Below are 24,949 nucleotides of genomic sequence, written 5' to 3'. Positions count from 1 at the left end.
GTGGATGTGGTCTACTTAGATTTTGCAAAGGGTTTTGATACGGTTTCACACAAGAGGTTGGTGTACAAAATAAAGAAAATTGGACTCAGTAATAATATATGCACCTGGATTGAAAACTGGTTAAAGGACAGACAACAGAGGGTTGTCATAAATGGAACTTTTTCAGGTTGGGCTAAAGTCGTGAGTGGAGTATGTCAGGGATCGGTACTGGGACCCCTGCTTTTTAACTTGTTTATTAATGACCTTGAGGTTGGGATCGAGAGCAAAGTCTCCATCTTTGCTGATGATACTAAATTGAGTAAGGTAATAGAATCAGAGCAGGATGTAATTTCTCTTCAGAAGGACTTGGAGAGACTGGAAACGTGGGCAGGTAAAAGGCAGATGAGGTTTAATATAGATAAATGTAAGGTTATGCATTTGGGATGCAAGAATAAAAAGGCGACTTACAAATTAAATGGAGATATATTGGGGGAATCCTTGATGGAGAAGGATTTAGGATTGCTTGTAGACAGCAGGCTTAGAAATAGTGCCCAATGTCATGCAATAGCTGCAAAGGCAAACAAGATCTTATCTTGCATCAAACGGGAAATGGATGGAAGGGAAGTAAACATAATTATGCCCCTTTACAAAGCATTAGTAAGACCGCACCTTGAATATGGAGTACAATTTTGGGCACCAATCCTAAGAAAATACATTATGGAACTAGAGAGAGTGCAGAGAAGAGCCACCAAATTAATAAAGGGGATGGACATTCTAACTTATGAGGAGAGGCTAGCTAAATTAGATTTATTTACATTAGAAAAGAGGCGTCTAAGAGGGGATATGATAACTATATACAAATATATTCAGGGACAATACAAAGAGCTTTCAAAAGAACTAATCATCCCACGGGCAGTACAAAGGACTCGGGGCCATTTCTTAAGGTTGAAGAAAAGGAAATTTCACCAGCAGCAAAGGAAAGGGTTCTTTACAGTAAGGGCAGTTAAAATGTGGAATTCATTACCCATGGAGACTGTGATGGCAGATACAATAGATTTGTTCAAAAAAAGGTTGGACATCTTTTTAGATGGGAAAGGTATACAGGGATATACCAAATAAGTATACATGGGAAGGATGTTGATCCAGCGATTAATCCGATTGCCAATTCTTGGAGTCAGGAAGGAATTAATTTTTCCCCTTAATGGGGTTTTTTGTTTGCCTTCCTCTGGATCAATAAGTAAGTATAGATATATGATAAAGTATCTGTTGTCTAAATTTAGCATAGGTTGAACTTAATGGACCTACGTCTTTTTTCAACCTCATCTACTATGTAACTATGTAGCTCAATTCAAAACTTGTTAAATAATGAAAAGGTGTCAAACCCTGCAACCAATGTACACTACTCCTGGTCCAATTCATTACAACTGCTTCTTCTTCTGTGTACAATCTTATTATGGAAATGAAAATGTTTCCTAACAGAATGACAACATAAATCCTTTCAACAGTTATACCAGTGGTTTCCAACCTTTTTTTTTGGTCAAGGAGACCTATGTGAAATTCTACGGAACCCCAGCCTCTCTAATAGCGTGTCTGAGATCAGATGCATTGTGTGACGGGCAAGAATAACAAGGCTTCATAATAAAGGTTAAGCCCTCTGGTTGCCCTTGGGTCCCGTGGGTCCCTGGCAGCTGTCCAGCACTATAAGTCAGGGGCCAGGTATCTTGACATGAAAGTTCAAGTGAGCCCTGCATTCCAATTTCCATGTTCCCTTTACCCCAGACTCATGAGACTTGCTGTGTGTAAGTTTTTTAGGTGGGTTATTCGGGTAAGAATGGAATTCTTTTGTTTGCAGGAGTTCGGGGTCCAGAGCAACCGGTAGTACGTTCATTCTACACTGCATGCAGGCACTATTTGCCGGTTCACAAGTAGAGTTACACCAGGACTGTCCAGCGTCCCGCAGACACCTGCTTTTCGAGCCCTGATATCCCAGTCCTAAGGTCCTTACAGTCATGAGTGTCCCCCATGTATTAAAGTATGTTTTATTATGTTTGAAACATTTCTTATAAGGCTCTATGCAGGTTGCTCGGGCATCCAGTTAAGGTGCCAGAAAGTCTGCATAGAGTCCGTAGTTCAAAGGGGTGAGGATTTCCAGAGGTGTGAAAAAGTTTGGTGGGCGAGGCAAGGGCGAATGGCAAGGTCTGGACTACAAAGGGCACACCGTGTGGACAGCTTTTGTAGTTTCCAGACTTGGTGGACCAGGCCCGCAGGCTGCAATGAGTTTTCCAGGGATGATGCAGCTATAGAGTCTGCTCACCCTTTGGCTAAGATCATACTTCCCGTCACCTGCCTTTTTGAGACTGCTGTGTATGTTGACTCCTCTGATGTCAGCTGGGGATGAGCCCCTCTTTCTATTGGCTGACAGGGAGGAATTCCCATGCTCCGATTGGCTGCTTTCCCCCCCTCCATTCTGGGGATAGCCCAGTGGAGTGAATGGAAGGTGCTGACCGAGAGAGGGAGCCAGTCCATCCAAGTCAACCAATGATCTGAGTCAATGAAGTTAAGGCAGGCTTTTCAACGTTTCTCTGTTCGAAATAACAGAGCAACAAGCTTTGTTTTGAAGCTTGAAAAATTTGCCTCAAAGACTAAGTCCAGTCTTTTGCGCCCAAGGAGTTTTCAGAATTGAACGGAGCAGACACGGCTAGGAATTGAAGCCAAAGGAGGGCCAGGAGAACCAGGGGTATAACCCGGTCAGGGGAAGCTCATCCAAGCGGGTGCTTTACACCTAGGAAAGCCTAGATTTTTTTTCCCCAGACCTCCAGTATGTGTGTTTTTAACTGTTCCTTGTGTATTTCTTCTTGTTGTACGTGGGTTTAGCAAATAAACACATGTACCCGGTCTCCCGTGACAGTTTTTTTTCTGGTGGTAGAAGTGGGATCATTCGGCTTTGGACTATAAATTCCTGCGGGGATTTATAGTACAAAGTGGAGCTCATAGATTGTGAGCTCCCAAACCAAGTTGTACACGTATGCACGATTTACATAAGGCAGGAGAAAGTAGGCTTTTCTTTGTCACTGAAGCTAAGTGCCCAAAGGCAAAGATATCTCCGCTGTCAGGACGGTTTCTGTCCTGAGATCGCCTGAGAATCGTGACTCATGTGAGAGCTATGGACTACCAACCGGTCGGGCTAAGACACAACTCGAGGAGGATCTGGAGCACCACGTTGCCGAGCTGGCTTGCCCTATGTCTATTTAGGCAACCATGGCTAATCCAGCCCAGGATGTAACCCTGGATATCAAGGAGATTGCAGAGGAAACAGAGCAGGGGAGTGAGGGCGAGGATGAGCCTGTGGTCCTACTTGCAGTAGCCCCGGTGGCTACTGCTGTCCCTGTTGCGGATCTGACTGCTCACATTACAGCCATGGCTGTCGGGCCACTTTTGAGCAGAAAGTACAGCTGATCGCTGCTTCCCAAGGTGCTCGGATGCAACCTGATAGGGTTAGCCCAGGGGATCTGCTCCTTGGACTCGGGATTCAGGTTACTATACCAGACAGGGGACCTAGGCCAATCCAGGTCTCCCGTGTGTTCCATGACTGGCGTGCTGGTTGGAGTGAGGGATGTGGGTGTCTTGCCAGGGTTGGATACTGAGATGCTACTCGTTAACGACCTAGGACACCATCTGCTCTTTCGTGAATGAAGATGCTCCGGTAACAGCGGTCACCAGGAGCCAAAGTCAGGCATTTGCCCAGGCAGGGGTGCCTTTGGTCCCCCTGGATTTGGGACCACCGAATCCTGAGGTCCCTATGGAGATCAGGCAGGAAAGCCTCAGGTCTGTATGTGTCTTGACATCCCTGGCAACGTACCTGTTTCCCCTTCCCCTGACTTAGTTGTCACGGTAGCTAGTGATAGGTTATAATATACACAAAATATCTGGGTTGAATTGAACATGACTTAGATATAATAAATGTAGTTTATTCCTTAAAGAAGGAGAACACACAAGATGGTACAAATAACAGACAAAATATGGACACTTACTTATGACTTGGACCATGAAGCAATCAGGTACAGGATTGGCAATTCATTCAGCAATACAGGAAACAAATGAAGACATCACGAAAGACACTGGGTATAGGGCTTACACTCGTTTATATGGAGTTTCAGCCCCATACCCTAACATTGGGCGCCTGAAAGTCTACCAGACTTGTATCTGGTCAGGAAACCCTTTTGCCTGTAAGTGTGAATTATGGCACTTACAGACCACTCAGGCTCTGTGTTTCTCCGTCCTATTGTACACAATCAGAGTGGTCAAGTCTTTGATAAGGGGGGCTGTTGTAGACAAAGGGTCGCCCTCCTGAACATTAACATGCTCGTCTCCGGAGGTCGGCTTCCAGGAATCCCCATTGAACTGCATTTCTCCATTCACTTTTAATGGGGAACCGCCGCTCCTCCTCTCAAGCGCCACCTGCAGGTCTTCTACGATATCAGGCCTAAATCGCTGGAATCTCCATAGGGTTACATGGACTGTAATGGCGACCTATGGAGAGACTGCAAAATGGAGCCTGCAAAGGCGGGAAAAGGGACAAAGGGCCATAAACACAAAATTAACATTAACCCTTTCCCTCCCGCATAGATCCCAGTGTAAGTGTTGGTGCAGACACTGGAATGGGAAAAATACATATTCACAGGGGGGTAAATTCAAACCGCGCTTCCTAGCAAGATCTTGAAATAGATCAACTCTCCCCTCTTGCAACTGATGTGATGTGAAGGCACCCCTCCTCCACCGATACCGCCGTAGGATGGCTCCAAATGTCAGGTGTCAATGAAAAATAGAACACAAAAGCGCACCAAGGGTCAAGATTTAATAAAACAATGTAGTAAAATAACAAGTAAAAACTTACATATAAGGATATATAAGTCCAGTAGAGCAGTGCATGGGCAACAGTCCTGGTTGAATCCTAGGCGCAGGGGGTAGGTGCTGAGGCTTACAGATCAGTCCCGCGCGCTGGGGCTGGCTTGCTCGGCACCACGTTGTTGTCACTTCCGGGTTGCGGCTTCTCGCAGGACCCGTGTATAGTAGCCCACCACAATCGCCGGTTCTCCAGAATGAAACTCATTCAGGCAACCGAAAGAGTCTCTGGCTGTTTGTAGGAATGCTGGGGCTTCATCCACCAATAAACTGTATACCAGTAGCAATGTGTGAGCTCCGCAACGCGTTTCACACGATACTGTCAGGTGACGAAGCAGTGTTATTTTACTACATTGTTTTATTAAATCTTGACCCTTGGTGCACTTTTGTGTTCTATTTTTCATATTCACAGGGGGAAACACAGTTGGTGCTGAAGCAGGGGCATAACTACAGTACTGGACATCATTCCAGTTAACCCCATGCCCCCAGGTGAGAGCAGGGGGTGGCCAAATGGGGTGTTACCCCTTTAATACCGGGCCAAACCCCCTCTCCCATGACATTAGTGACTAATGATGAGTGGCTGTAGCTGGGTGCCAGGTACAGCGAAGCAGTGTGGTCCAACTCCAGCTTAGAGAGCATGAGGCTTCGGGCATCTGAGTCTGTCTCTGAGAGTGGGTTGGATCGTTATCTCTGGCACCATGGTCTCCTTTATAGAGATCATGCCCCTGATGCTCCAAACAGGGTATGGACCAGTAGGAGACAGCTAGTGGTAGCCAGGCAGTATAGGCAGCAGTTGTTGCAGATACTGTAGCCCATTCCATCCCACTAGCAGGACATCAGTGGGTCACCCGCACCAGAAACCCTGCTATTGCAACATTTTACTGCCAGGGGCATCTACGCAAGTGGCAGATTTTTGACACTCCTGTGATGCCTGCCAGGGAATAGGCAAGTTGGACGACCATGTGAACATCCCCCTGAAGCCACTCCTGGTGATTGGTGAGCCTTTCCAGAGGGTAACAGTTGACATAGTGGGAAGCCTTCTGGTCCCTACCTGGACGGGGAAGTGCTACATCCTCACGGTGGTTGATTTTGTGAGCAGGTAACCTGAGGCTGTGGCACTTTCATCCATTGAGTCTAGGAAGGAAGCAGAAGCTTTAATAGGGATTTTTACAAGAGTAGGGTTCCCTAATGAGATCCTAAATGCTCAAGGGGCACAATTCATGTCTAAATTGCTCCAGTGTCACTAGGCTATGTGCGTTGTGACAGCCCTCCATACTGCCCCTTACCACCCCCAGACAAACGGACTGTGTGAGCGGTTATATGGTACCCTGAAGCAGATGCTGCGAGTCTTTGTAGAAACTGAAAAGAGACTGGGAGATTTATTTACAGCACTTGCTGTTTGCATACCGAGAGGTACCGCAAGAATCTACTGGGTTCTCACCTTTTGAGCTTCTATTTGGTCGCAGGGTCCGTGGACCGCTTGACCTGTTCCGTGAGGGATGGGAAGGGGAGACTACTGATACTGATTCTTCTGTCTACCGTATGTAGTAGAGCTCAGAGACCGGTTAGAGATGCTAATAGTGTTAGCAGAGGCTAACCTGAAGGATGCTCAGACCAATCAAAAGCGTTGGTATTACAAAAATGCCAGAAGCAGAGTGTTCATCTCTTGGCAGCAAGTGCTTGTTCTGAAGCCCACTCAGCAGAGCAACTCATGGCTGCCTGGGCTGGCTCGTATACGGTACTCCGGCAGATGAACGAGTGCAAATATGTTGTGCAATTAGATGAGGAGACAGGTAGACACAGAACTAACATATAAATACAGTATGTTAAAAGCATGTTTTACGAGTGAGCTATCTGTAGCCCACCGATGGGGGACCCGGCGAGCCAAGCTCTGCCTGATCTCCTAGGGCAATCTTGGAAGGGGGGCACTGTAAAGCAGGTAGAGATATGTCCCCTGTTCAAAGCCCCCCAGTGGGAGCTTGCATGGCCTATGTTAGAGCAGTACAAGGTTCTGTTCACGGACAAGCCAGGCAGGACCCATATTACTGATCACCCATTCCACACCGGGGATCAGCGACCTCTGCGTAAGCATGCCTACCAGGTATCAACAGAGGTAAAGAGTAGTATTGAAGAGGAGATAGAATAGATGCTAGCCCTAGGGTTATTTGTACTGTCTCAGAGTCCTTGGGCTTTACCAGTGATCCTGGTACTTAAGGATGGGACCACTCTGTTCTGTACTGTATGAACTACTGGTAGTTCAATGCTCAAACGGTGTCGGATGCCTATCCCATGCCCTGAATGGACGAGCTGTTAGATGAGCTCGTGGGGGCAAGGTACCTAACTACCATGGATTTGTCCAGGGGGTACTTGCAAATCCCTCTGACCCAGGAGGCGCAGGAGAAATCAGCTTTCATCACTCCGAGTGGCTTATATGAATTTCTAGTTATGCTATTCGGGATGAAGAATGCCCCGGCTACCTTCCAACACCTGGTCAATAGGTTACTGGAAGGCATGCAAAGCTTTGCAAGGGCATACCTGGATGATATTGCTGTGTTTAGTAATTCCTGGGAGTCACATTTATTACATGTAATCAGCGGTGCTGAAGAGGATTAAGGAAGTAGGGCTGACACTCAAACCACTCAAGTGTCTAGTCAGGTTGGCAGAGGTACTGTAAGGGGAGGGCATCTCAAGCCGAAGCTGGCTAAGGTAGAGGCAATCATCGAGTGGCCAGTGCCCCGAACCAAGAAGCAAGTTATGGCTTTTCTAGGCACTGCTGGCACTACAGAAAGTTTGTCCCCCAGTACAGCGTGCTGGCAAACCCCTGTCTGACTTGACCCATAATAATAATACAGCTCAACCCCATTATAGCGTGGTCCTCGGGGGCCACCTGATCCGACCGTGCTATAACTGGGGTCGCGCTAATCTGATCGGGAAGAGGGGGGAGGGAGGGAATAGGTGGCCGGCAGCCCTACACGTCCCCCAGCCTTACATGTCCCCCAGAAGCCACCATAACTTCCCCTAGCAGCCTCACTTCCACCAGTAGTCCACACCGATCCCTCCCCACCAGCCACGCTCCGAACAACCCCCCCTGCCAGCCTCGCTCCAAGCAACCCCCCTGCCAGCTTCGCTCCACCACCCTGCCAGTCAGCCAGCCAGCTCCGCTCCGACCCCCCCACACCAGATCCGCTCCGAGCAACCCCCCCAGCCAGCTCCGCTCTGACACACACCCCTCCCGATGCCAGCTCCACTCTGACACCCCCCTTCTTGATGCCAGCTCCGCTCCAACACCCCTCCACCCCCTGATGCCAGCTCCACTCCGGCACCCGCCCTCCCGATGCCAGCTCTGCTCCGACACCCCCCCTCCCGATGCCAGCTCCGCTCCGATCTCAGCAGCTGACACCAAAGGTAGGGAGGAGGAGTGGGAGGGGGGTGTGTGGTGTGAGTGCTGTGTGTGCAGTGTGCTGTGAGTGTGTGCCGTGTGCTGTGAGTGTATGCCGTGTGCTGTGAGTGTGTGCAGTGTGCTATGAGTGTGTGTAGTGTGCTGTGAGTGTGTGTAGTGTGCTGTGAGTGTGTGCAGTGTGCAGTGGTTTTTTTTTAAGTTTGGGGTCCATGCTCAAACCGTGTTATAGCAGATCGCGCTATAACGGGGTTGAGCTGTAATGGAATGTTCTTGTATAGCGCTGCTAGTTTTACGTTGCGCTTTATCTCAAAACTCTCGGTTCTGGTTGTCAGGTCTCCCACTTGCGAGGATACATTCCGGGCTCTTAAATCTGCTGGCTAGTACTCTCATCCTGGCAGCAGCCGACTACAGCAAGCGATTCCTGATACTGACCGATGCCTCAGACTATGCTGTCGGCACTGTACTGAGCCAGGTAGGCGAGGATGTGGGACAACACCCAATTGTCTACCTGAGCTGCAAGCTGCTGCTGCGGAAAGTGGCTTATGTCACCATTGAAAAAGTGCTTTGCAATTGTGTGGGCACTCAAGAATCTCCTGCCCTTCCTGTATGGCAGGGCTTTCATGGTTATCATGATCAAAATACACTGTGTTAGCTACAGATGGTGTCGGGGGAGAATGGAAAATTGCTATGCTGGAGTCTTGCTTTGCAAGAATTTGTCTTTACAATTTAGCATAAGAAGGGCAGTGAACATGGCAATGCTGATGGACTCTCCCGATATGACATCCCAAGTGACCAATGTACCTCCAGAGCTTACAGGCTTGAAGAACCGCCGGATGAGGTGGTCACCCCAGAGCCTTTAACTTAATTGGGAAGGTGTGATGGGCAAGGGTATCCAGGCTTCATAATAAAGGTTAAGCCCTCTGGTTGCCCTTGGGTCCTATGGGGCCCTGGCAGCTATCCAGCACTATAAGCCAGGGGCCAGGTATCTTGACATGAAAAGTTCAAGTGACCACTGCTTTTCCACTTTCTATGTCCCAGACTCCTGAAACGTACTGTGTGTAAGTTTTAGGTGGGATATGTGGGTAAGAATTCAATTATTTGGTCTGCAGGAGTTCGGGATCCGGAGTTAACTTTATTCTTCCCGGCGTGCCGGCACTATTGGCTGGTACGTGAGTAGAATTACACTGGGGCTGTCCAGCGTCCCCCAGACTCCTGCTTTTCGAGCCCCAATATCCCAGTCCTATGTCCCTAACAATCATGAGTCTCCCCATGTCTCCCATGTATTAAAGTATGTTTTATTATGTTTGATACATTTCTTATAAGGCTCTATGCAGGTTGCTCGGGCGTCCAGTTAAGGTGCCAGCAAGTCTGCATAGAGTCCGTTGTTCAAAGGGGAGAGGATGTTCAGAGGTGTGAAAAAGTTTGGTGGGCGAGGAAAGGGCGAATGACAAGTTCCGTTCTACAAAGGGCACCCCGTGGGGACACCTTTTGTAGTTTCCAGACTTGGTGGAGCCGGTCCCACAGGTGGCAATGAGTTTGCCAAGGAACATGCAGCCATATGTCTGCTCTCCATTTGGCTAAAATCACATTTCCGACTCACCTGGCTTTTTGAGCCTGCTGGGAACACCTACTCCTCTGACATCAGCCGGGGACAAGCCCCTCTTTCTATTATCTGATGGGGAGGAATTCCCATGCTCTGATTGGCTGCTCCTTCCCCCTCCTTTCTGGGGATAGCCCAGCAGAGTGCATGTAAGGTGCTGGCTGAGAAAGGGAGCCAGTCTATCCAAGTCAACCAATGATCTGAGTCGATGAAGCTATGGCAGGCTTTTCAAAATTGCTGTGTTCGAAATAACAGAGCAACCGGTTTCGTTTTTTGAATCCTTTAAAGTTTGCCTCACAGCTTAAGACCCGTCTTTTGCGCCCTAGTTCTCAGAATCGAACGGAGTGTTTGTTGCTAGGATTTGAAGCCAAAAAGAGGACCAGGAGAACCGGGGGTATATCCTGGTCAGGGTAAGCTCATCCAAGCGGGCGCCCTACACCTAGGAAACCCTACATTTCCCCCCCAGACTCCCAGTAAGTGTATTTTTAACAGTTCCTTGTGTATTTCTTTTATTGTACGTGGGTTTACCAAAATAAACACAATCTGTTTACTATCTTGTTCTGCTTAATGAATGATCCTGGTAATATATAAATGGTGTAAAAAGTACCTGGTCTCCTGTGACATATTGTAAATTATTTTGTATTTACTGTAGTACAATATACAAGCGACCTGAAAATTTCAAGGAACCATTTAGGGATGCCCGGGGAACCCTGATTGAAAAACACTGAGTTATACCCTGCTCCCCACAAAAAGTGAAAGGTGATCTTTATCACAATCTTGAGTCAGGATTTCTTTTAGGTTTTCTTTGGCTACTATCCTTTCAGTGTAGTACCATCCTCATTGTAGGTATTTTGTAGTGATATTTAGATCTCTCTTCCATGAGCAGACATTTTATCAGTGTATGTTTTGTTTGAATCAGAACGTTAAATTCATTTTTTTGACAGCAAAACTGCACGAGGAAATTGATCGTGTGATTGGCCAGAACCGTGCCCCGAATATTGAAGACCGTGGAAAGATGCCATATACAGACGCCGTGATCCATGAGATCCAGAGATTCAGTGATGTTCTTCCTGTGAATGTCCCTCATTCAGTCACAAAGGATACACATTTCCGAGGATACACCATCCCTAAAGTAATTGTCCTGGTGCTTGTGTTGACACTATTTAATAGAGTTGAGCGAACCAGTTTAAATCCATTACCCGGATTTTCCTTTTTTTTAGACCAAATCCACCCCCCCCTTCCAAAATCCATCTACAAATTAGGTACTAAAAAAATCTGAGTGTATTCATCAGAATTGTCCATTAGGTAGAATCTGGGTGGATTTATAAGAATCTAAAATTAATGGAATCCGAAATCCGCACCCACACTATGAAAAATCCGCACTGAGAATGTTAAAAATCTGCTCTCTCCCCCCGCGGATCTGAGTAAAGATTTTGAACAATCCAACCACAGATTAATAATCTGCCATGTGGACTGTCAGTGATAAAAAAACATCCAAAAAAGGTGATCACCCAATTTGGGACTGATCCGCAGACCAAAGGAAACAGTGGATCCGAGGTGGATCCTAATCCACAGAAATTATTTGCTTATATCTACTATTTAACCTCTTTATATTGTTGGCAGTAAAACATTGGGGCGATTCCCAAAGCGGTGATAAAGCAGTGATATAATCAGTTCATTTGCACCCGACTATGGGCCTATTCTATAAGCATTCATAAGCCACTTACCTGCCAAAATGCCTATTGCTACTGTATACAGTAAGCCTCAATAAGTGGGCAATAAAGGCATAAATAGTCACATTTCAGACGTCAAAAAAAAAAGATAACACCGGATGACCGTCTATTAGGCAGTTATCAGCAGGTTCTGAAACACGTGCAATTCTAGGAACCTCGATTTAGTTTATAGAGGCTAATCGTGGCTCTGAATAGAGAGTTTCTCACAAAATCTTCACGTCAGGAAAAGTGTGTGTGACTGGTGAGAACCTGCAGAGGCGGTGAGAGAGAACTTAGAAAAAAAAATGCATTTATTCTGCATCGGATTGATGCTGGGGGTATCCGGAGCTGATACACATTAATATTAGCACCGGAGGCCCCCGTCATAAATCCCATGCAATAAAAATGCATTTACAGGCAACTTCATTACCTTAGTGGATGACTTCTAAGGCAATGAAGGGGTTAACTACCAGTGCCATGTTTATTGTGAGTAGTGGGGGTGGGTGAAGGGGGTATTTGGCCCTTGGTAGGTGTTTAGGCCTTTTAGGGGGGTTGCGGGTAGATTTAACCATTTAAATACCGTAGCAGTTAATATCGCTAAGGTAAGGAAGGGGTTAACCCCCCCCGCTACCACCCGGTAGGCCTAAACATCCATTCTTGGGGCTACTACCCCCTTCACCCACCCCGCTACCCACAATAAAAAATTTAAAACACAACACTAATACCCACCTCTTCTATCCCCCCCAACCCCTCCAACACATACAGTACAGTAATGGGCAAAATTACTATTATCCACATATGGATAATTGGGCAAATGCACTTTCTAAAATCAAACATTAGCCAGCCAGCATAAATAAAGTTTAAATAAAATGTTCAATTTACCTCTGCCATCATGAAGGGCATCCTCGTCATCATACAGCAGGCCCATATCCTCCAATACTAGCAAGAATACAAGAACAAATACAATCTAATGGCCACTAATCACCTTAGCGGTTAAAAACCACTATAGCAATTAAGGGGTTAACCCACCTTCCCCTGCTAATCACCCAGGATCCCTAACCACCCACCTGGGACCACTATACCCACCCTCTACCCATTTATTGGCATAGTGGTACATCCTACCCATATAATATGTGCATAAAGCCACTATTGCAGTCAATGATCACCCTAATTAAAAAGCATGAAGGCCAAAAATACACAATAAGAAAAGATATACACAAGCACCTAAACACCCCAATTAAATAAGTAAAAGCACTAGCCAACCAATTAAATAAAAGCACTAGTCAACAAAACAATTAATGCATTTAAACCAGTAGCCAACAAAACAAATTAATTTAAAACGCTAAACAATCCTAAAATGTACTATAAACAAGCCATCCAAATTCAAAACAATTTAATCTAACAATAAACAGAAATCTAAAAAATAACAAGCAATAGAAAGTAAACATTTGCCAAACAATGCATTGGCTGTCACTATGTTTATCTGTACCCTAATGGGGCACAGATTAATACATTCAGTCAATGGGCAAGCAAATACAATAAAAAAAACCTGTAAAAAAAAAATCAATTTCATACATTCAATATTTTACTTACCTTTAGAAGTCTTCACCCTCAGAATCCCGGCATATCTGCAAGCTCTCGTACGGCGACGTCATCAAAATCAATCCAACATCATCTACCTTGAAGACCAGCATCAGGGGGAAAAAAAAAATCTTCTCTCTTTTATGTTCTATCACAGTCTTCTATGTTCATCTGTAATTATTTGTATCTTTTCTTTAATCTTCTATCTTCTTCTTTAAATTCAAAGCCACGTGGTAAATCCACAACAGGATGTTGTCTCGTCGGCATCTGTAGGTAAAAGGAGACGTCCAAGCCTTAAATATGGCCTGTGACATCACATTTTAGGGTCAGATGGTACAGCTCCAATCCGATTGGATGCTGCATCATGTGCTCGCCACTTTTTTTTTCAGATAGCGTGATATTGCACTGCTAACTCTTTTGTGAATAACAGATCAGGCAGTAGTGTGCTATAAGGGCATTTATCGCCCACTAACCACTTATCACTGCTTTGTGAATCGCCCCCATTCTGTCCAGTTAAATTAGACTCCTCTGCGCTTCAATTCAATTGCTTTGCAGGTTTTCTTTATGGTGATTCTGCACTTTCAGATCTACAAATTTTCCCTGCTGCATTCCTGTGCAATGCACTTTAAGGGAAATATACATGTTTTAAAATGGATAGGAAAGAAAAAGTGGTATAATTTGTTTACTCAATTGCGTGTTATTATGTAATACAATAGCTGTTAGCAGTTGTCACACATTTCAATAATGAAAACATTACCATTAAACATACAGTATAAATCCCTTACCTTTAGGGATAAAAAAAAACAAGCCATATAAAGGGCAATTCTTGGGGTGTCATATTACAAATCCTGCCCTAAATACATTTCTCACCCATATACAGGGTACTGATGTCTATCCGTTGCTGTGCTCTGTTCTCTGTGACCCCAGCCAATTTGCCACTCCTAAAAAATTCAATCCCAGCCACTTTCTGGATGACAATGGCTGCTTCAAGAAAAGTGACGCCTTTGTGCCATTTTCCACAGGTAAAATACTTTGTTGCATAAGAACAGCTTGGGGTCAGGTAATTCTGTTTAAGGACATTACATACAGTACAGTTATGAGGAATGCCATTAAATGCAATGCTAAATCTACTGTAATAATACCACACTGGTACACACACACACACACATGCACACATACACACACACATGCACACACACACATACACACACATACACATGCACACACACACATGCACATACGCACACATGCACACACACACACACACACACATACACACACATGCACAAACACACATGCACACACACATGCACACATACACACACATGCACACACATGCACACACGCACACACGCACACACGCATACATGCACACATGCACACATGCACACACACACATGTATACACACATGCACACATACATACACACACACACACACACACACACACACACACACACACACACACACACAGACAGACACACAGACACACACACACACACACAGACAGACACACACAGACACACACACAGACACACACACATATATATATATACATACACACACACACATATATATATATATAATCACACACACACACACACCACCTTGCTGCCACCACTGCTCCGGGACACAACCCCTTCCTCAACCTCCCCCCCCCCCCCCGGCGGCCGCGCAACCCCCCTCCATCTTCCGCGCGGGCAGCGAGGCAGGCACAAGGATAGGGGCAGAAGGGGGGCACATCACCCGCTCCCCCCCCTGCGGCGCAAGCAACAGGGATCGGGCAGAAGGGGGCACATCACCGCACATCAACACACACACACACACCTCTGTGCTTCCTTGCCGGGCCGGCTGCAGACCCATTGGATGGGAGCGGTCACGTGACCGCTCCTCCGCTTCCAAATTTCAAACTTGCCGCTCTCGGGGAAGTTTCTCCTCCTCAGCGCGCATCAGCGCGCATGCGGAGGGAGAAACTATAGCCGCGCTGATAACAGATGCAGGGGCTTTGTGCATGTGTTCAGCGCGGCTCAGCCCGGCTCAGCGACGCTGAGTGCACTATGTCCTGGGCCTTAGGCTTCAATAAGCCAGAGAGTTTAACACAGAGCTTCACTCGGTTACCCTGTACCCGCTGCTACAATTTATTGTCAGGAGCAACAGCCAGCCTAGATCTACCCCTGAAAACTGCTAGTTATGTGTACAGTAGTACATACATTACTGCTAAAATTCTAAGGCTTCGGACATGGTGTCATTAACAGCGCTGAGCAGCGCTGACGCTCAGGCTCTCCTGCTCAAGCAGGAGCTTTTTTGTGTCCCTGCATGAGCGTCAGCGTGCGCGCTTGTGAGCCGGGTGGGAGCCGGGGCGGGAGGCGGGGCTAGCGCGTCATGGCGCCGACGTCACGGACTGCCATTGGCTTTTGGTGGTCACATGACCGGCTCTGCACTTCCCTCAGCGGGAAAACTTAAATTGTGCTGTCGGCTGCAATTCCACATGCCTCCGCTCGCCTGCGGAAGCGCCGACTAAAGCCGTGCTCATTAGGGATGATGTTTCTCCTCAGGGTGGCTCAGCACGGTCTTTTTGACCATGGCCCTGGCCTTACACAGGCCCTCATTCTCTCCCATCTCAACTACTGTAACCATCTATTGTCTGTCCTTCCTGCCTCTCACCTGTTTCCCCTATAATCCATGCTAAACAATGCTGCTAGAATCACTTTACTCTCTCCAAAATCTGTCTCGGCTTCTCTCCTGCTGAAATCCCTCTCCTGGCTTCTTTTTAAACTCTATCATTTACAAAATTCTCTGCCTCTTTTTAAGGCTATACACTCTTTTTCCCCTCTTTACATCTCAGCCCTAATTTTTCGCTATACACTTGCCCGACTTTTGCTATCTGCTCAAAAATATCTTCTGACTACCCTTTTTGTATCTAAAGCCCTCTCCCACCTGAAACCTTTCTCATGCACTGCCCCACACTTCTAGAATGCCCTTCCCTTCAATAAACGACTGGCACCCTCTCTGCCCACCTTTAGGACCTGTCTTAAAACACACCTGTTTAACAAAGCATATGAGTAGCTCCACTGGCTTGTACATTCATATGCACTGACCTTGGCCTGTAAATTCTCCCCACTTACCACTTTGATTGTAAGCTTTGAGGGACAGGCACTCCTTTTCCAATATGTCTGTAGCGCTTATTCCCATTACTTATTATGTCATCCGTATTGTAAAGCTCTATGTATCTGGATGGCACTATATAAATAAAGATATACATACATTTAAAGGTGCAATCTCCATGTCATGAAATGCAGGCAGATCACACTATTTTCCCAGGTTCCTAGGTACACACTATCAGGACACAAGGGCTAACAAATGATAGCATTTATTAGGATACAATACAAGCATACACCAATAGAAATAAAAGGGGAAAAACAAGCTGCTGAAGCTAGCTTATCCTGTGGTCTGTAGAATAAAAGAGGTCTTAGTTGAGGAACTCTAAAAGCTGCAGCATGTTGCCTGACAATCATTCACAAACAGTTCTACTGGACACTGAGATTTTCCTCGAACTCTTTCCAAATTTCTCTCCAGTCTGGAAGTGGCACTGGAGCTAGTCCTTGTATACATCCTGGTTCCTATACAAAACCATGGAGTGTGACGCTCAGCCAATCAGAGTTCTCCCTTTAATCACCCATCAAATCTGGATGAAGGTGGGTGGCCGCGATGAGCAGACAGAGGTGGAAATTAAGGGTACATACATCGCCCCAGGGGCAGGGGCAGGACTGGTGGAAAATCCAAATTGACCAGGTCAGCACCGATGGAGCTCGTGCTATCCAGCATGTAACTGGGCAGGGTCGATGGTTAACGGCAGAGCTGGGTGCTCCACTGTTGGGGGAGAACAATGCTCCGGCTTTGGAGTGTGTATCTCCTCAGCAGGCGACCAACCTCCACCCAGAACCCAACAATGCCCAAAACAATATAATGTATTCAGAGTAAACTTGAGATAATTTAGGGGGTATTTTGATGGCCAGAGGCATCAGGCGGGCATAACCTTTAATGTTCAATTGCCATGTTGCCTCTTCTGTCACATTCACATAAAGCAACTTTTCGTAAAGCATTTCCCATCTTAAATGGCTTCCCTTAACAAATACAACCACATTAAAAGCAATGTTTTGACTGTATTTCTCCAAATCCGTGGACATCAGGGGCAATATGGCAGACTTATGTTCTGCTTGGTTATTATAAACCCTAGCAGTGTCACGGGCGCAGAGCAAATGGATGATGTTTTTTTTCCCCTCAGCACTTTGCTGGAGCTCCCTTTAGCATGGGAGGATAAAAGCAGCAAACCGCTCCATCCGAGTCTGCGCTGGGCTGGACCCCCTATCCCCCTGTGTTCCCCTCCCCCATAGCCCTGTGTCCCCCCTTGCCTGCACCCCCTCCCCCTGTGTCCCCCCTGTGTCCCTTCTTGTTCCCCCATCCCCTGGTTCCCTTTCTTCACTGCCGAGTCTCAATTTCAGCAGCCAATCAATGTAAAAGTCTGTACATTGATTGGCTGCTGAAATTGACGTCACGCTGCTGCAGCCTGAGATCACAGATTGAAAATTCACCCGCGACAGCAGCAGCGTCGACGCCGTACAATACTGAACACTACCATTGGCCGCCAGACATCTGTTACGACCGCGGGCAAGCATGTAAGCGCACGCACGTCGTGTAGTGTGCTGTGTGAGCGGGGCCTAACTGGGCGGGGAGGTGCTGAAGCTTACTGGGACATTGATATGGAAGAGGCCAGGGACTAATGGGTAGTAAAGTGCGTCCTCCTTGCTGGTACATGATCACCCCAGAGTCCTATTGGCTACAGTTTCAGTCCCTGCAGAGAGGAGCCCAAAACACCCATATAGATTTTGTTTCCCACTTGACACACTATATGAAGTGGTGGGTAACTGGCAGAGGCTGCTTCTATGAAAGAACTACAGGATCTACTGCATTAATCAAAGAACAGTCCCTGCGTTGATGCCTTCCCGAACAACAAGAGTGAGTCCTGATCAGCAAGGGTGCCACAGCACAGCAAGCAGACAAGATGGCCAATGACTTCCTCATGGCTCGCCCCTATCTCTGTTGCCAACCATCAGTCAAGTACCCCAAGGTCCAGGATGTGAGGAAATTGACCAACAAAGAAAGCGCTGCATGGGTAGACCTCCCCACTGAACCCCAGCTCACCAACCTTTCCCCTTCCCTTATTGACTCTGTTCCAGCATGAGAGGAAGTGTTACTAGTGTAGGCAGCCAGGGCATATACAGATCAACTACCCGGCTCAAAACACAATAAGCTAACCATGTCCTGCTATTCAATGCCAAATCACCTATGTGGTGGTGCAACCTGCTGGAAAATGGCACCAGGTGGTTCAGACTTTTCAGCATTCCACCAACCCTCTAGAATCAGCACATCCTACTCCAGAAATGGCTCCTCCGGAGCATTGTGTCGTCAGGTGTCTGGCAAAGAGCAACAAGCATATGATCCAAACTTACTACACTACACTGGCGGCACGTCTGCTTGACACTTGGGCAACTATAATATAAGTGCACCCAGGCTTTGTTCAGCCAGAACAGATTTTGCTGAACAGACACACTGACATGTTCATGGCTGATTGAGCCATTCTCGCCATCCCTCTTGGCCATGTGGTCCTTGATTGGAGAGCGGACCAATGTTACATTGAAGGAAAAAAGTTGCTAGGCTAGCCTAATGATGTCTGGCTAACACTGCTTGTGTTCCCGAACCACTCGCTATGGGAGAGGGAGGAAGCTCCCAGGAGTAATGGAGCAACCCAAACCCATTGTGTGGAGGAGACCAGAGTTAATCCGGGGGGAGCCTAATCTCACTGCCCCCCCCCCCCCGACCACATCCCTGGCTGTGTGACTAGGGGCAAGAGTATGGAGCAGAACCACATTTTCAAGGATGGCCATGGTTTGATCCAAGATTAGAGGGCTTTCTGCAGCATACTGACCAGCCTGTCTTGGAGCCCGTGGCAGATCGGCAACAGGAACTTGCACAAAAGCCCACCTTTACTAGCCGAGACTGGAACAGGTGGTGGCAAGCTTATGTGGCACACCTTGGTGCCACTACTGTTAATTGGGGAACTCTTCTAGTGGGTGGCTGTGGATATTATGGGGCCACTTATGATTTTGAGTCATCAAGGAAGAATTACATCTTCCCGCTGATTAATATCTTTGCTATGTTAGGTTTGCCAAGCGAGATCCTCACAGATCAGGGGATGCAGTTCATGTCAGAACTTCCCAAGTGTTTCTGGGCTAAGGGCAGGTTTAATCCACTTTGCACTGCCCCCTACCTTCCCCATACAAACGTACTGTGTGAGGGGTTTAATTACATAATTAAGCAGATGCTCTGTGCATATGTTCAAGCCAAAGGGGGAGATTGAGAGTTCATTTATGGCACCTAATCTTTGCTTATAAATAAGTTCTGCAGGAGTCGACTGGTTTCTCCCTATTTGAGCTTCTATATGGACGCCAGATATGTGGACCCCTTGACCTGTTCCGTTAGGGTTGAGAGGTGGATACAGTCATGACTGATATTTCAGTAATTTAGAATGTGGTGGAGCTCAGGGACCAGATTGAGGATCTAATAAGGTGAATACAGGATAGCCACAGGGATTCTCAAACAAGACAGAAGTGCTGATATAACCAGAATGCCTGGAAGCAGAGCGTTCCTCCCAGGGCAGCTGATCTAAATTCTGAAACTCACTTTTCAGAACAAGTTGCTAATACTGTAGGCCTAGATGAATGACCAGTCTATTAAGACAGCTCCTCCTCAATTAGAGCTTTTTGCAGGTACCGCAGTGTTTGGACCTATAGATGGGGCATACCATGATGTGGTTGTAGGCTTAAAACTCTTTGGTCAAAAAAATTGTATTTAGGCCTAGATGAGCAACAGATTAAGCAGAGGACCTACCACATAAATATGCTCAATGCATACCTTGCGAGTGAGACGGCGGAGATGGCCTTTGTAGCCCACCGCTGGGAGATCAGGCATGCCAGGCTCTGCCCAATATCCTTGGGGAAGCCCAGAAGGGAGGATCTGCAGATCAGGTGGGGATTGGAACCAAGCTCACTGCTCTCCAATGGGTGCAGATGAGAGCATTTTTAGGGAGTTACTATGGCCTATTTACAGATAAGCCAGGCACCTCATTGACCAGCCACCTCATTGACCATGTATTTGCTGAAGTTCAGCAAAGAATTGAGCAAGAGCTTGATGACATGCTGGCCCTAGGGATCATCTCCTGATCCCAGAGCAGCTCAATGCCCTAATAGTTATGGATGCATTCCTGATGCTCCGCATGTATGAGTTCCTGGAGGAGCTTACAGGGGCCAAGTACCTGACCACCATGGATCTCAAATAAGAGTACTGGCAGCTCCCCCTGTGCCAAGAGATGCTGGAAAAGTCAGTGGTCATCACCCCAAATGGCTTGTACAAGTTTTCTGTAATTCCATTTGGGATGAAGAATGCTCCAGTGAATTTCCAGCACCTTGTAAATGGGTAGCTTAAAGCGACGTCGGCATATGCACAAGCCTATTTGGATGACCTGGCAGTGTTTAGTCAGACATGAGACGAGCACCTATGGCAGTATTTGACCGGTTCAGGGAGGCTGAGTTAGCTAGCTGCTAAGGTAATGAAGCAATGTTTATTTTTTATTTTAACACTAGTGTGCGGGAGCAGAGGACTCCTGAGCTGAATCGCATTGATTTCAGCCTCAGGGACCCCCTGCTTCCTGATTTACTAGCCCCGGTATGGGATGCCGGCATCCCCATGCAATGTTTAAATCTCCCGTGTCACGTAACAGGGACATTTAAAGGCATAGGAGATACCGGCACACTACTGGGGCCTGTATCTAGAGAACAGGGGGTCCCCGGACCTGAAATGAATGTGCTTCAACTCTGGAGACCCCCTGCTCCCATACACTAGTATTACAATTCAAATTAAAGCACTGCGATCAACTGTAAGCTGTGCAGGGAGATGCAGTTCTCTATGCAGCTCAGATTGCGAGAAGATCGCAGGGGAGAACTTAGAAAAAGCTGAGATCACATTGCTATTACACCGAGCAGTATTGACATTTTCCTACGTCACGGTTTGGGATGGTTTCAGATTATTTCTGAATACCGTGATAACACAAATGACAAACCGATGTGAACATGTGAAACTGTTCGAGATGGCAGCAAAGTTATCAAAGCTACTAGAATGAGGCATGCCAAGGTATGATGGGGAGCTCGGGAAAGATGCTCCTGCCTGCTGGCAGACAACACCAAGGCCAGAGCATTTTTCTGTTCCCAGAAGCGAGGCATCTAACCGTGCAGGAGGCCTGAAACTGAACCTGTGGACCGACATTTGGTCATAGTCCTGTCGGTGTGGATCCCATTGATCAGCTTGAATTTCCCACACCCTCTAGGCCCGCCCCTCAGGGTGGTCAGTTCCGGACATGACCCTTGCTCCAAATTGGCTTAGTGTATTAAAGTGGCTCTGCTGATTGGTCTTCACCCGGTTCTCCATGTTTCCAAAGGGAGGCTGGGAAACTATAGAAGCCAACCCCAATACAAGCTCCAGAGTTGTTCCTGGTTGGTCTCTTTGTCTAAATACCAACTTTACTGATGACTGTGTGGATCAGGGACTGTCATCCTTTGTGACATGGATATCCTGAACGGAGTATGGCAGCATCCTTGGTAAACTAGCTTCAGCAGTGCCCAGCACCTAGAGAGCTAGGCATCCCCTATAAATCCCTATTTTCTGTAGTTATTGCTTTGTTTTTGCATGTGTTTCTCGCTGCTGGCACTGGATAAATAAACTTATGCTTTTTAACTCTTGTATTCTTCTTGGTGATTACGATCCCTAGTAGCCTAGTCAACCCCAAATCATGAATGGGAGTCTTTGTCAGTCAAGCATTTTCTTCTTTACCCTTATCCCATGCAATTACAGTATAAAGATAAGAGGATGAAGGAGTGAGGGAGGCATTTCTTGTGTAAACTTGTTAAACACACAGAGACATCATACCAAATGGAGCTACCAGAGGAAATCAAACCATTCCCATCAGCTCACTATGTTTACAAACTAATTGTAAATCTAAAATATCATCCCACCCTGTTTCCCCTCAAAAGTGGTACATGTCTATGTTATATCTGTTTCACTGTGATTGGCTGTCTTTATTACATATACAGTGGCGGCCGAGCTGAGTCTTATTCGGCCGCCACCGCAATGCGCGGGAAGATTTGGCTTGGCCCGCTGCGTGCCGCTCGTCACTGATGCGCAGTCACGTGGTACTGGGTGCGTGCGCATGTGGCGCACGTGCCCATGGCTCCCCGAAGGTGGGCGGGTGGGAGGGGGGATGTGGGAAGGCAGAGGGGGACCCGGGGGAACCGGAGAAGGTAGATCGCGAGGGGAGAGGAACGACCGGGGAAGATCCGGCTGGCGCGCGGCCAGGTTCGGCGCCAGCCCGAAAACAGCCGCGGGACTAGACAGGTGAGTGTTAGAGTCATATGCACCGCAGCAGTATAGTTGAACAGTAGACAAGGTTGAAAAAACCCTATGTCCATTGAGTTCATGCTGTGTGAAATTCAAATTGGGTGAGATAATCATCCTATATTTATAGTTTTATTGATCCAGAGGAAGACAGTAGAAAAGACCTTAGAGAAACATTAACAAATGTGTCTTAAAAGGGGGAAAAAAAAGTCCTTCCTCCTTCATTGCACTCTTAGGGGACTATTCTAGTAGCTTTGATGTTATCACTGTTACATCGAACAGTTTGGCATGTCCTTACCTCACAGTCTGACATCTGTGTTATCGTGATATTCAGAAAGAGTTATCGCAAGACAGGAACCGTAAGGTAGGAAAATGTCAAACCGCTCAGGATAGCAGTATCTTTATCTAAGTCTTTTTCTAAGTTCTGACCCTGTGATCTGCGTGCAGTCTGTAAGAGCTACATAGAGAGAACTGCATCTCCCTGCACAGCTCTTACATGCAATCACACTGTTTTAATTTTAATAATACAGTATTGGAAAAGGGGGTCTCCGGAGCTTAACCACATTAATTTCAGCCTCGGGGACCCTCTGATTCCTGATGTACATGGTTCGATATGAGAAGCCGGTATCTTCCTGCATTGTTTAAATCTCCTGTGTCACATGACCGGGACATTTAAATTTTGCGGGGATAGCAGCACCCCAGATAAGGGCCTAAAATTTGGGAAGTAGGGGTCCCTAAGGCTGAAATTAATGTGGTTCATCTCTGGAGACCCCCTGCTTCAATACTGTTATTAAAAAATTTAAAAACAACTTCTTTACATTAGCATTTAGCACTAAGGTAATGAAGGGGTTAAACTAAAGTACCTGTTTTTTGTGGGTAGAGGAGGTGGGTAAAGGGGGTCGTTGTCACAGGATGAGTGGTTAGGCCTACCGGGAAGGATGCGGGAGGAGTTAACCCCTTCATTACCGTAGCAGTTACTGCCACCAGTGTCATAAAGGTGTTTACTCCTCCCGTTGCCCACCCAAGAGGCCTAACCACCCACTCTGGGGAAACTACCCCCTCTACCCCCAATAAATATTAAAATACAAACACCAATACTAGCCAATAAACCCATTGATTGCAAGTGTGATTACCTATGCCCTCAATTGGAGCAAAGATAACCCAAAAGACAATGAATGGAACCCATGTCCTCTACCCTTAACAACTCCTCTCGCCCCCAACACATACAGTACAGTAATGGACAAAATCCCTATTATCCAGATCTGGATAAAAGCGCATTTGCCCATTAAAAATAAAACATTATCCAGCCAGCATAAAGTAAATTCAAGTTGTACTTGCACATGCCAGGATGAATGCCACCCATGTCCTCATTTTTGTCCTCTGCGTCTTCTGTGGGCAGCAACATTAAAGGAAAAAAAAACGGACTAAAGGCCACTATAATTATTAAGGGGTTAACCTGCTCCCTCCCGATACCTACTCTGGAGGCCTAACCACCCTCCCCGGGATAACTACCCCATCACCACACATACAAATGGGCAAACGCACTAGTAGCCTAGTAGCCAAAAATGGCTAATAGCACGTTTTCCCATTTGTTTTAAAAACAAAAGAAATACACAATAAAATAACATTTACATAAAAGTACAATGCATTACACTTGCCAATAAACCTATTGATTGTGACTGCGGTAAACCATGCACACAAAATGAGCAACCTAAAAAAAATAAACATAACAAATACAATACTTTAAAATTAAATAAAAACAAGCATTTGCCAAAAAATACATTGCTTGTCATTGTACTTCTCTATAAGCTATCTTCTATCTATAAGCTAAAAGGGGAATAAATAAACACATTGCCAGTCAATGGGCTCCAGAGAAAAAGAATAGACAATTAAATAAAATACAATCTATGTGTTTCTCATCTTTGATGGGATTCACCCTCCTCATCCTACTGTGTTATCATCTCTTGACCCGCGACGCAATAATACTCTAGAGCCTGATATCCAGAAATCCATGATACTCTGTTGATTGCAGAGGAGGCCCGGTTCAGTAATCTTGTTTCCTTTCTTTTCTCCATTGCAATCCATTTGGTAAAGTAGATTTTAATCCAACGATTTCTGGGGCTCAAATGAGATGTGACAGGCCTTATATTTGATTGACAAATGGTACACCCCCCAATCTGATTGGATGATGTACCCCCCAATCTGATTGGATGATGGCTTCCATTTTTTTCATGATGTGACGTCATCTTAAAGGGATTGAAGCCAGCCAATC

General features: G+C 46.4%; 1 protein-coding gene across 2 annotated transcripts in view; it reads left to right on the top strand.

Moving 5' to 3' along the window:
- Positions 1–24,949, top strand: part of LOC142498741 (cytochrome P450 2G1-like) — a 102,201-nt gene that overhangs the window by 51,462 nt on the left and 25,790 nt on the right. For both annotated transcript variants that reach the window (XM_075607080.1, XM_075607081.1), the window contains exons 7-8: positions 10,826–11,013; positions 14,055–14,196. In XM_075607080.1, the coding sequence (XP_075463195.1) occupies positions 10,826–11,013; positions 14,055–14,196 (330 nt within the window). The remainder of the gene's footprint in view (positions 1–10,825; positions 11,014–14,054; positions 14,197–24,949) is intronic.

The sequence above is a fragment of the Ascaphus truei genome, chromosome 7 (genome assembly GCF_040206685.1).
Source record: "Ascaphus truei isolate aAscTru1 chromosome 7, aAscTru1.hap1, whole genome shotgun sequence".
Lineage (NCBI taxonomy): Eukaryota > Metazoa > Chordata > Amphibia > Anura > Ascaphidae > Ascaphus > Ascaphus truei.
The sequence above is the reverse complement of the archived record's forward strand: the minus strand, read 5'-3'. Positions and strand labels throughout refer to the sequence as shown.